At 55.4% G+C, this 12,811-nt stretch overlaps 1 protein-coding gene across 3 annotated transcripts in view; it reads right to left on the reverse strand.

Annotated features, from left to right (window-relative positions):
- Positions 1–12,811, reverse strand: part of PRKCD (protein kinase C delta) — a 28,632-nt gene that overhangs the window by 1,011 nt on the left and 14,810 nt on the right. For all 3 annotated transcript variants that reach the window (XM_074344667.1, XM_074344666.1, XM_074344665.1), the window contains 16 exons: positions 11,440–11,573; positions 10,076–10,275; positions 8,786–8,846; positions 8,451–8,613; positions 8,290–8,321; positions 7,074–7,159; positions 6,695–6,824; positions 5,957–6,057; positions 5,193–5,289; positions 4,926–5,023; positions 4,589–4,762; positions 4,194–4,285; positions 3,598–3,660; positions 2,464–2,602; positions 2,120–2,308; positions 1,374–1,502 (listed from right to left, as the gene is read on the reverse strand). In XM_074344667.1, the coding sequence (XP_074200768.1) occupies positions 1,374–1,502; positions 2,120–2,308; positions 2,464–2,602; positions 3,598–3,660; positions 4,194–4,285; positions 4,589–4,762; positions 4,926–5,023; positions 5,193–5,289; positions 5,957–6,057; positions 6,695–6,824; positions 7,074–7,159; positions 8,290–8,321; positions 8,451–8,613; positions 8,786–8,846; positions 10,076–10,275; positions 11,440–11,554 (1,869 nt within the window). In that variant the 5' untranslated portion in view covers positions 11,555–11,573. The remainder of the gene's footprint in view (positions 1–1,373; positions 1,503–2,119; positions 2,309–2,463; positions 2,603–3,597; positions 3,661–4,193; positions 4,286–4,588; positions 4,763–4,925; positions 5,024–5,192; positions 5,290–5,956; positions 6,058–6,694; positions 6,825–7,073; positions 7,160–8,289; positions 8,322–8,450; positions 8,614–8,785; positions 8,847–10,075; positions 10,276–11,439; positions 11,574–12,811) is intronic.

A 12,811-nucleotide genomic window follows, 5' to 3' on the forward strand; every position in this document is an offset into this window, starting at 1 on the left:
TGCAAAGCCTGAAATATTTACTGTCAGGCTGTTCACAGAAGTTTGCCAACTCTCTGCTTCTGAGGGTACAATGAAAGGGTGACAGAAAGAGGTCTCAAGCTGGTGGCCCTCAGGCCAAACCCAGATGCAGGTACGACCATTTTGACTACCAGTGGGTTTTAATAGCATTGAGCCAATATTTTTAAATTGGGCAATTTAACATACAAATCCCGATTTCTGGCTTCTTTCAGGCTGGTAGAGCACAGCAGCCTTGGGCCTGTTTCCTGACATGCCCATCCATTCTTGGTGCTGAGACCCCCTTGGCCAGCTCACCCCAGGCTGGTCTGCAATCTCGATAAAATAAGTCTATCCCTCCTTCTATCAAAAGCGGCAGACTGATTTTTCCTACAGCCAGTCTGGCATGGTAGTCACACGCCCAGTGCATGAGGCACCCAAGCTGAAACCCCTGGAGTAGGGTGGGGGTGCTCTGTAGCCTCAGGACCCGAACATGGGGGCAGCTCAGCAGGAACAGCGTGTCCGGACAGAGGACGGGAAGCAGAGGAGAGAAAGGGAGTGGGAGGGAAGAGCTGTGTTCAGAGAAGGGCCACAGAGTCCAGCTTCTGAGGTGTTTGGGGTGCCCTGAATTCTGGCCCCGACCTGTATCTACTTTCCTGCTGGCTTCTTGGTGGCCTCTCTAGATTCTGGGCCTTTGTGCAAACCATCCCTCTTCTACCTTGAATGCCTCCCATCTGCCTTATGCCTGGCCAAGTCTCCCCAGCCCTGCCTATATCCACTTTCTCTCAGAACCCTGCCCTTCTACCGGCCAAATCTCTGTATCTGGGGCTCCTGCCAACAGACCCTCCCAGAGGCATGATCATGTGTGGCCTTGTGACATCTCTTGTACTGCTGTCATTTATCACAAATGATCATCAGTGTGCAAGTTTCTTATCTCTCTGAGGAGCCGGGGCTCCTCCAGCTCTGAGACTGGGCCTCCTACTTTGCTGTGCAGCTTGGAACAGTGCTCTGCACCCAAAAGGCACTCAGCATGTTCAATGTTTATGGGAAAATGGATTGGATGGATGGATGGAAGGAGGAAAGTCTTAACTCTAGTTTCCAAATCATAGTCTCCTGCACAGTGGGTGCAAAAGAACATATATCAAAGGATGAGTGGATCCACAGTCCCCCCATTTTGCTGAATGACTGAGTGAAGAGAGAAAGTGAAAATATAAGGATAGAGGCTGTGACTGTGCCAGGGTGGCTGGGGAAGCAGGTTTGCTAGAAGAGGGGAGAGGAGGAGAGCATTAAATGATGTAGGAGAGAGGTAGGACAAGGAGGAGAAGCCACCCTGGAAGGCAACATCAGGTGGGCAGCCCCCACCGAGCAGGATCACATACCACTCTGGGCTTGAAGGGCGGCTCCACGCCACGTTTCTCCAGCAGAGTCCAGTTGATGGTCTTGAAGAAGGGGTGGATTTTGATGTTCCCTGTCACTCCCAGCCTCCTGGTTGTGTCCCTTTCAAGCAGCTGCAACCCAGCAGGGGCCCCAGTTAGCAACCGAGGGCTGTAGGAAATCGGAGCCTCAGAAAACCCCTAAGCAGGCCCAGGGGTGCCCAGGCTGGTCTGGCCCAGGGGTGCCCAGGCTGGTCTGGCCCAGCCTAGCATCACAGCCCGGGGCCTCTGGGGCTGAGGGATCCTCTCTGGCCTCTGTGCTCCCACTGGAGAAACAAGGCGTGGACTGGGCTGCTGGGACTCTTGGCTGCTGAGACTCATGAGTAAAAGCAGTGGCCATTTGTTGGGTGTTTACTTACTATTTGCCTGGCACAGATCTGAGCATCATGTTTATGTTTTTTCCCAAAAACTCTGTGAGATAGGTTCTCTCCTAGTCTCACTTTGTAGATAAGAGACAGACTCAGAGTTTAGCCTCAGGTCCAGCTATCTCCTGACTCCAAGCTTGTCACTGCTGGGCCAGATTGATTCAGTGCAGGGAACCCAGACAGGCACAGGGCAGGAGAGTGATGCCCCAGTGTGTTAGGACTGGAGCATTAGTGAGGCCCCCTCCCTCAGACAGGAGGCTTCTGGCATTCCCGTGACCTGGTGTCTGCCAGCCCCTGCCCCAGCCAGCCCTGCCTGGGGCCTTGCACCTTCTCCAGGATGTCCTTGGACTCCCTGGTGATCCAGCGGGGATAATATGGTGTGTCCATACGGATGGACTCGAAGAGTTCGTCTTCATCATCACCATGGAAGGGGGACTGACCAATGAGCATCTCGTAGAGAAGGACTCCAAAGGACCACCAGTCCACGGAGAACGAGTACTTCAGGCCCTGCAGGATCTGGGGCAGAGGGGGTGCCGGAGCTGAGGGGGGCCAGGAGCATGAGCCCTGGCCAGGCCTCCTCAGCCTCCTGGCTGTGGCTCAGACATCTCTGTCCCCACCCCGTTGAGATAAGGTGTCTGACTGAGCTGGTGGCCGGGAGGGTGCCCGCTCACCTCAGGGGCTATGTAGTCAGGGGTGCCACAGAAAGTGCTGGCCTGTTTGTCCCCTAACATGTTCTCCTTGCACATCCCAAAGTCGGCGATCTTGATGTGGCCATCTTGGTCCAGCATCACATTGTCCAGCTTGAGGTCCCTGCAGGGAAGGGACAGGAAATGGAGTCAGCAGGGGCCAATTACACTCCTGCCCTCAGCCCCCCATGCCCCATTTTCAGCCCTGTAGGCATAGGACTCCTCCACGGGGACGAGGGAATGAGGAAGAGGAGGGGAAAGAGGTGCTAAAAACAGGTGCTTCCTGTGAGCTGCCTACCGCATGCCGTGTGTTGGACACACTGTCCTACTTCCTGAAGCCCAAAATGAGACTCAGAGAGGTGGCGTCCCTTGTCCAGGGTCACCCAGCTGGAAGTGCCCCAGGTTCAGGTTTGTCTGATTCCAGAAGGGCAGGGAGCCTATCTTTTATGGAGTTAGTTGTTTGAGTAGATAACTTAGAACGTGGTAACAAGTACCAGAAAAGGTAAATAGCACAAGGCCCATCTTCCACTAACCTCGCTCATCAGGCCCTCCCTAGAGTGAATCCAGGCAGGGACGGCACATTATGATGTGCATCACTCCACCTTTTAAGGCCTGGAGCCTAATATTCAGTACACATTGTCCCATGGATTGGTTTCCCACCTGACAACATACCCTGGCATCACCCCACTTCAGTACATAGAACACGGCCTCAGCTTTTTGATGGGTATATATTAATCCACTGCAGGATGGGGCTGTCATTTATTGGGTGAGAATTTATGGAACCAGGCCCTATTGGTGGAAACTCTGCACTTGGATGGGGCTTCAGAGGGAGCTCAATGGCTCCAAGGGAAGGAGACACCATACTGGTCAGTGCTGTGCTCCCACCAAAGGCATCAAATATGGGCAGGGAGTCCCCAGGCCCCAGAGCTGTGACAACCTCAGCCGAGGGGCCACAAGGAATTCTAGTGGTAGAGTAGGTGGTTTAGGCAAATACTGAACTGAAGACCAATTCCAAGCAGAGATGGAGCCATAGCTGGACCGGGCCCCACTCAGAGCATTTCAGAGATGATAGGGTAGGGCCCCTCCTCCTAAGCACCCCCGACCTCCAGACCCCCGCACCTGTAAATGATCCCTTTCTGGTGCAGAAACTGCAGTCCACAGACTATCTCAGCTGCATAAAACCTAGATGAGAGAAAGACACACACAAAGAGCTCTGAGATTTCTGTAAGGGGCCTCAGCTTCTCTCTGGGTCCTCATCCCTACTCCTAGGGGCAGGAAATGCTACAAACAACTCCACAGATAACCTGGGCCTGATCAAGGCACATCTTATATCAGGAAAGTAGAGGCTAGCAGCCAAGGCGGAAAAGAAAATTATGAAGATAAAGCTCTAAATGAGGCAATTCTCTGTCGTAGCAGTATACACATCCATATAGATATACCTGTACACACACACGCAGTTTGGGGGTGCATGCTAGTCTGGGGACCACACACCAGGGTCCTGCATTGTGCAGGACCACCATCTGCAAGGCTGCACTGGCTGAGGCCCAAGGAGGGGACAGGACCCAGCATGTCTGGGCGGTATTCCCAGCCACAGCTCACCCACCACCCCTGGATTCCCACCCAGGGCAGGCGAGAGCCCTGGCTGGCTTCTCCAGGGAGGGAAGAAATGGAAGGCAGACCAGCAGAAGGCCCTTTCCCCACAGGGCCTCACGTACGTGGCACGGTAGAGCTCAAAGCGGCCCTTGTCCTGGATGTGATACATCAGGTCGCCCCCATTGAGGAACTCCATGACGAAGAACAGGTGGTCCTGTGGGGGAAGGAAGGTGAGCAGAGGCACAGAAGCTGGAGGGAGGCTCCCTCACTGAGGGCCACAGAGGGATGGGCAGGGGGGAGTTGTCCAACAAAAAGCAGGGACAACTCTGTCCTGGGGGATGTGAAGGAGGAAGAATGGCCCTGCCTTGAGGAGTCTGAGGAAGGGGACACAGCCGTGCTGTAAGTGATCAGAGAGGGCAGACGGGCCCTGACCTTGTGAGTCTGAGTGGGAAACTTGGCCCTGACAGGAGCAGGTTGGGGTGGGGGCTGTGGCAAGGACAGTGGGAGGGCCAGGCACCTTGGTCTGGAAGGTACAGAAGAGGTGGGTGAGGAAGGGATTCTCCCCGGCGAGCGCCAGCACCCGCTTCTCCACCATGGTGCACTCCACGTCGTCATCGATCAGAACCACATCCTTCTTAAGGGCCTTGATGGCGAAGAACTCCTTTTTACCCTTCAGCTCTGCAAGCAGCACCTGATGGGTGGGCGGGGGTGCTGAGCGGGGAAGGGCCAGACCAAAGGCCAGGTCGCACAGCCCCACCCAACCAGGAAGCAGCCAGGGAGGGTGGGAAGCAGGTGCCCCTGGGCTCCCTGGGCCTGGGATCTTGGGGCTACCCTGAGGGTGGGGGGCCCCTCACCTTTCCGAAGCTGCCTTTGCCCAGGACCTTGATGAAGGTGAAGTCCTCAATCCTGCACTTGGTGCTGCTCTCCCAGATCTTGCCGTAGGTCCCAGTTCCTGCCCGAGAGATGGCCCTTCAGGCTCAGGTCTCTGCCCTGGAGCCCACAGGGTGGCTCTCCCCTCCCTAGTCCTTCCCCACCAGGTCTCACTCGACTGCACAGGGAGGCCAGGCCCCATGCTGGTGTGGGGAGTAGGGGCTCTCCTGGAAGGAATCGGCATAGCTTACCTGGTACATCATCTCCAGAAACTCCTGGTTTCTTCTCAAAATTCTGGTAGATCCCAACAGCCTCTGGAGGCTCTGATTCTGACTTGCGGGAAGGTCTCTGGAGGAGGGATGGAGGTTGGGGGCCCAGAGGTCATTCCATGGTCAGAACTCCCAGCCCAACCATCCATCACCATGCCCTCAACACCAAAGGGGCATAGCAGGGGCAGAGCCTGGGACCCTCAGAGCATGTGCATGCATGTGTGCGAGCGCACACACACACACACACACACACACACAGTTCCAGCAGCATGGGGACACTTTGGTGGTCTGGAAGGCACTGATTAAATACAAGTTTTGCAAATTGAACCCCACCTTCTCAACCACTTACTCGACAGATTTTTATTCATGTTGCCTTCACTTGTGATCAATTCTAGAATTTTAAAGTTCTGTGGCATCCCTCGAGCCCCACCCATTCCCAAACACACACACACACACACACACACACACACACACACACACAAATATATATATACACATAAAGGCTTTTAGTTCCAAGTGTTTCAACCTTGCAGTCCTCCAGGTTCACTCTTAAGAACTGCTTGAATAATTAATTTCTCAGGAGAACAAGCCTACCACTCTCTAACGCCTAATTCTTGAGCAGGATCTTCCAAAAGTGCCATCTTGTATAAACACCCTTCACTGCTGTTCCCCAGGAGTTGGAGGTGAGCCCTGACTGGCCCCCACCTCACCACCGTCTATCTAGGGTTCCAACAGCACCTTCCCACCTGAGTAACTTGGTTCAACGCCTCGGCCAGGAGCTTCTGGTTGATGCCGCAGAGGTTGGCCACCTTCAACTGGCACTTGTGGTGCACGTTCATGCCACAATCTGGGGTGGGGGAGAAGCAGGGCCATCAGGACCCCTGCCCAGGCAGAGCCAGACATGCAGTCAGGAGGCTCCAAGAGAATTGTGCCCCTTGCCTTGGGCCCAGCCAAGGGCAGGGAGGCATGCAGGAGAGAGGAGAGAGGGGAGGGCTTTTGGAGGGTCTGCTGGGTTTCTTGCCTTTAGAAAAAAAAGGTATCTGAAGCCATCATAAGCACCTCAAATCTTTCATTTTTAAAGAAAAAGAAAAAGCAAAGAAGTCTGGGACAATGTAGACAAGTCACTTTTTCTCCTGCATCAAGAGGTCTCTTGATTCAGTGAGGCCTAGGGTGGGAGATGGCCTGTGAAGAGCATTTGCTGAGCTGGCATGAGACAGGCCTTGACTGAGCACCTTCTGCCCACCTGCCCCTCAGTGACTCTCTGAGGTCTACTCTACACTGACCCCCTGTTTCACACTTGAGGATGGAGCAGTGGGGCCACCTTCCAATAGTCACATAGCAGGTAAATGGTAGAGCCAGTTGGGCCAGTGGGGAGGGGCCATGAGGCCTCACCCACGTGAGAGCCCCTGAGCAAGGGGGCCAAGCAGGAGTTTCCATAGTCCCACCCCTGCCCCAACCCCGGCTCCCGTGCTGGGGGCACGCACCTTCACACTTTAATCCCTGCTTCACCAGCCCCCAGAGCAGGCTGCCACAGTGGTCACAGAAGGTGGGGCTCATGTAGTTGTAAATCTTGAACCGGTGTGGCATGTCGATATTGAAACGTTCTTTCTGGAACTGGGGTGGGGGGTGGTCATAGGGCAAGGATTACATGCCAGCTCCAGCCTCTTTCTCACCCCCAACCCTCCCCCACCCAAGCGCATGTGTGGCAAGATGCCCAAGAGGGCTCCACAGGGACTGGGAAATCCAAGGGTCCCAGGGCCAAGCCAGGAGAAGGGTGGACAAAGAAAAAGGGGGGAAGGGTGAACCACCCCAGGGAAGGGGTAGGGAGAGCCAGAATCCCTCCCACCCTGCCCCAGGCCTCACTATGGTATCCCGGCTGTTGGCTGCAGTGCCCGTGCACCGACCGATGATCTTGTCGATACATTTCTTGTGGATGGCAGCGTTGCATTCTTGAGGAGGCGCAGGCCCGGGAGGGGGAAGGGAAGGCCCAGAGGAGCAGAGTATGTGAGCTGGCGCCTGCAGGCCAGTCCAGCCCTCTACACAAAGCCACCGTTCTCACCGACGCCCACACCCTCATCTGACACAGGCCTCGGCCTGGAGCCTGAGTTTTCCCCCCTCCAGCTAGGGGCTCTCGGAGATGAGGGAATGCTCCAGGAGTCCCAGTGGGCATGAAGCAGGGCAGAAGTGAGGGGCAGGGGGTATGGTGAGAGAACTGGAGGCAGGGGAGCCCCCCTTTCTCTTTGTGGTCCAGGCAGCAAACAGCTCCTGAGCTCTCTCTCACCTTCATGTGCACAAACATACACAAACACAAACACACACACACACACACACTCCAACACAAAGACCCCTAGACACACATACACAGCATATGTGATAGTGACAAGGCTTCTTACACAGAATGCTTACCTTGCACCAGCCACACTTAAAATACAGCTTTATGTGTTTTATCCTATCTGATCTTTATAATGACTCTATCATCCCTATTCTATAAATGAGGAAACTGAGGCCCAGAGAGGTTGAGTAACTTTGCCTAAGGCCCTATAGCGAGGAAACGGCAGAGCTGGGATTCACACTCAGGCAGGCTGGCTCCAGGGCCTGCGCTCATCCCCACCAGTCCATGCTGCCTCGTGCATGCACCGCCGTGGAGAAGGGTGTGCTCAGATATACACACATCTGAACAGAAGCACGCACACAGCCAGGGGTGGCCTGGTAAAGGTCTAACAGCCTCTCTGTGGGGGAAGAGCCCTGATGGGTAGCACTGGGTGGGTTTCTGTGTAAATATTCCACTGAGGCCTATTTCAGGCTGACAGTGTGATGTCGCTGAACATGAAAGGTTGGGAAGAAACACATACAACTGGCTTTTGTGAGCAGAAGCCAGCCAGCTCCAGTGCTCAACAAATGCAGCCACCGCACACACAGGCACTGCAACGTGGAAAACCTCACATGCACACTCAGGCACACACAGGCTTCATCCAGACATGCCGTCCCAACACAGGGACATAGGCTTTGCTGTAAATGCACACAGGCACTGGCAGGCGCACACGTGTGTGCATACAAACCGGGCTGTGGGGACACTTACGCCTGCACTTGTATCCTTGCTTGTTGAGACCCCTGAAAGGCAAGCGCCCAGGCAGGGTGAGTGGGGGGAAGCACCAGGGTGGGGGCCTCCCCTTCCCCTCCGCTCCCGCTATCCACCCCACCACCCCTCTCCCCCACAGCAGCAGGCACAGCCAGCCTTACCAAACAAAGTCCTTGCACACAGAGCAGAAGGTGGGCTGCCCAAAGAAGGTGGCGATAAACTCGTGGTTCTTGATGTAGTGGATTTTGGCCTGTTTGATGGCTCCACGGCGGTTCATCGTTGGGAACTTGGCCTCGTCTTCACCCCGCAAAGACTGCTTGCAATCTGGGGGCCAGGGAGCAGTGAAGTCAGCCCCAGCCCCTGGAAGAGGCCACACCCTTGCAGTCCCTTCCACGGTGGCCCTGAGCAGATGGCCAACGGGGGCTGCTTCCCTAAACCTCCATTCTGACTCTGGCCTTGGAACCTCCGTCCCCAGCTCAGGTAGGGAGGGGCTTACCTATGTCTTCCAGGAAATACTGCACAGACATCAACACCTTGGCCTGGGGTTGCAGGTCCAGCTGCAGGGGTGAGGGTGGGGGAGTCAATGAGGGCGGGCCTGGGCCAAGCCAGACTCAGAACCCGCCCCCATGGTTGGTTCCTCAAGGCCCTAGCTGGACACCTGTCTGCCCAGAGTGGGCAAGGCCCCACCCCTGAGCCCCACCCCCACCCCTCACCCAGGGGTATTATTACATTTGGGGAAGTGAAAGGATCCAGCCCACACCCAGCTCAGCCACATGGCCCCGGGAAGAGAGTGGGAAAGGAAACTCCCCACCCCCAACCCCAGCTGCCCCTTCACGAGGATCTTAGAATAGAGGCACCCCTGCACATGCAGACAGACTGACACCGCCATGCTGGTTCTCTCTCTGTCGGGGGCCCTGTACGTCCAGTCTCCTCACACAGACTGGCTGGGTCTGAGGGGAGGATCCTTAGCTTCCCCAGGGCCGGGGCCTGGTGACTGACACTGCCCCTTGGGATAGTGGACACAGAACACATTAAGTGTCTCTGCCTGACTGGCTGAGGATTAGGACAGCAACTTCTCTCTTGGCCCAGCCCCTTCAGCACTCATTGGAGGCTGAGCACAGTTCCTGTGGCCAAAGGGTTTTTCCCGGCATGGATATTTTGGCTGTGGGAGGCCACATGTAACCCCAGGGAGCAGGGGCTGCTCTGCTAGCGCTGGACTCCTATGGACACAAAGGGCTCATGACCACAAGCACGTGCAGTCCTGGTTTCGGCAGGTGAGTGGCGGGCCATGAGGCTTCCCCTTCCTCCCCTCCTCACTGTGGAAGATCGTAACTGTTGTCCCCAGTGTCTGCCTGGGCCTAGAATTCTGCAGATTCCAAACAGAACTGAGAACAATAGGAGCCCCTGAGAAGGGGGCCTGGGGCCGGGTGTTGGGGCCAGGACCCACCCTTTCATACAGCTGGAGAAGTTCTACTATATGCAAATCCTCCCTTTTCAAAATTAAAAGGGGAAAAAGTAGCCACAATCCCACGGAGGGCTCTCTTTAGTGCCTCCTATATGCCAGGTTCTGCAGTGAGCCCTTCACATCCAGCTGCTCATTTCATTGGAACGCCTGACCCTGAGGTAGGCCTTTTAGTAGCTTCTCCTTTTACAGATTCAGAAACAGGCTCAGAGGGGCTGGGGATCTGATGGATCACAGAACCAGGACGCAAAGCCAGGCCGTCAGCTGCAGAGCTGCACCAGTGCCCACACACACGCATGCGCACGACCATGGCTATGCCCTCACCCAGAACTCGGCCTTGCCGTTGTTCTTCTTGCAGCGTTCGGCCAGCACTGACACACCCACTGTCACCTCGCACATGGGCTCCTCCGCGGCTCGCATCAGCACGATCTGGATGACTCGGCCCTCATAGATGTGGGCATCAAAGGTGGACTTCCACTCCGGGTACATAGTGGGCTTCTTCTGTACCAGCGTCTTCCCGCGCTCTGTGACAGGCCAGGCAGGCAAGGTTGGGCTAGGGCCCCTCTGCCCCTCCCTCCCTGGTCTTCCCACAGCCTTCTGCTCCATGGAATCTACCTGGCTCTCTACCTGAGGGCCCACTGTGGCCTCCCAGTGTCCTTGGGCCCAAGTCTTCAGTCCTTAGCCCTCACAACCAAGCTCTGCTCACCTCCCCAACCCCATCCCACAACATGCTCTAGAACACAGACCTGCCAGCAGTGCCCCCAGGGCTCTCTGCTAGGTCCCACCCCCAGGCCTTTGCTCTTGCTGTTCCCTCTTCCTGTGACCTTCTTCCTCCAGCCCCTCTTAGATGTCACCTTCCCTTATTCATTCACTCAGTGAATGCTGCTGCAGGCTCCCACGGGCCAGCCACCATACTGGAGGTGAGGAACGTGGCAGAAAGAAAAATTAAACCCAGTATCTGTCTTCCTAGAGCCCCAGTCCCAGGTGGAGACATGAACCAGTTCATCCTCAAGTGAACATTAAATCACAGCAGTGATGAAATTGGAAAGGGCAAGGCCAGTGGTTCTAGAACTGCCTATGGTCAGGTGGCCTGCCCCAGCCTAATGTTTGGGGGAGGCTTCCGGGAGGAAGGGACAGCTCAGCTAAGACCTAAGGATGAGCCAATAGTTCACCAGGTGAGGGTAGGAGCAAGGACTGGTGTGAGATGTTTACTTCTTCTAGGAAGACCTCCCTGACTGTGGCCTGGGATGGTACCTCCTCCGGACTTCCCTATCACAGGCTTCATTGTCTGGCTCTCCTGCCTGACTGTGAGCCTCATGAGGGCAGGGCCAGGTCAGCCCTGAAGCAAGGCAGTGTCCTCAATGCCCAGCATAGGGCCTGCCACAGATGGACACATGGAGCTCCCATAGGGAGACCACTGTTGGGTGAAACAACCAAAGGCAGAGGAGCCAGGAGCCCTGAGCCTCAGAGAAGGTTCCATGTAGCCAATGAAGGCAGCCCTATGGGCACTGGGTGACTTCTGCTGTCCTCCATCACCAGCTGGGCTGGGCAGGGAGATGAGGAAGAGAAGGAACCCTCAGAGGTTCTAGAAGAACAAGGCACAGCTTCCTCCACTGTCTCCTCCTGGCTTTGAATTTCCAGCCCCACTGGCTGCTGCAGCACAGGTAGGATCTAGCCTCCAGCCCTACCTGTGCTGAGCGCTTCCTTCATCTTCACAGCACAAAAGGGCTGGCTTGCTTCATCCTCGGTCTGCAGGGACCCCAGCTCATAGGAGTTGAAGGCAATGCGCAGGAATGGTGCCATGTTGGGACCTGCAACAGGGCTGTGTAGACAGAAGGTGTGAGGTGGGGCAGCAGGGACAGCCCTGGGAGGTGGCCAGGTATCTGCTCCCCCCAGGGCTCTCACAGCATTGAGTTGGTGCTTAAAATGCACTAGTCCTAGTTGCTGTTAGAACTGAGAAGTTTTATTTAAGTCTGGATTTGTGGTATCCCTGATAAAACTGGAAAATGTGACATCAGGCCCACCAGGCAACATCTGGCTGGTACTACCCGCCTTGTGGGACAACGCTGCCAGTCCACTCCAGGCCAGGGGCCCCCTTTCACTCCTCTCCAAATACTACCTGAGCCCTGGAGGTATTTGAGTCTATGATCCCTGAGTTATTCAATGCCTCCTTTAATACCCAAAGGCTGGGCACCTACTTCGTGCAGGTACCTAGTGTGTGCTGGGCTCCAGAACTTCAATGCTGGCCAAGATGGATGGGACAGCACCCCTACCTCCCCATACCCTGCCCTGTGCAGCCCTCCTTGGTTTCCACAGTTTGGTTTTTGCTCATAACTACCCAGGCAGACAAGCAGGGCCAAGAGGACCACCCCATTTTTCAAATGGAGAGACTGAAAGCCTGAGGCTGAACCAGAACCTAAAGCTGGGATTCTACTAATTAAGCACCCACTCCCTCCGGGGACCAGCGTGGTAAAAGACCCCACCCAGATCAGTGTGCCTTACTCTTCTGAACCCCAGCCCCCTTGGGGTCAGGTACCTCTCGCCTACCTGGAAGGCTGCCTGTACTTTCAAACTAATTTTTTCCAAATAGAAAACTATTTTAATGTTGAATGCATGCTGAATTTGCTTTTAAAACCACACAGGTTGGCCCCACACACCCCCGTTACTCATAGTTCCTCAAATCAAGGGTCACTATGGGAGGTGACCCCAAGGGTCTTTTGGGTTATCATGCAGGACGCTCACCGGTGCAAGCCCACAGGCACACACTCATACAACTACACAGACACTGGCTCCAGGTCTAGGCCCCACAGCAGGGAGCTCCAAAGCTGTGGCTGCAGGAATGCTCACTCACATACATGCACATATGTACTCTCTCCATCCTGAACATTAACTGGCACAGAGGCAAACTCAGACATGCACCCCTACCTACCCACCCATACACATGTCTGTGTGCACATGCAACAGCCCCCCTGCCCCTGGGACAGCTACCCCCAGCTCCCCCATAAGGCTGCCAGAGCAGCAGCCAGCTCTGCCGGGAGCTCCCAACCCAGATGAGCTCAC

Source organism: Camelus bactrianus, chromosome 17 (genome assembly GCF_048773025.1).
Source record: "Camelus bactrianus isolate YW-2024 breed Bactrian camel chromosome 17, ASM4877302v1, whole genome shotgun sequence".
NCBI classification, from domain to species: Eukaryota; Metazoa; Chordata; class Mammalia; order Artiodactyla; family Camelidae; genus Camelus; species Camelus bactrianus.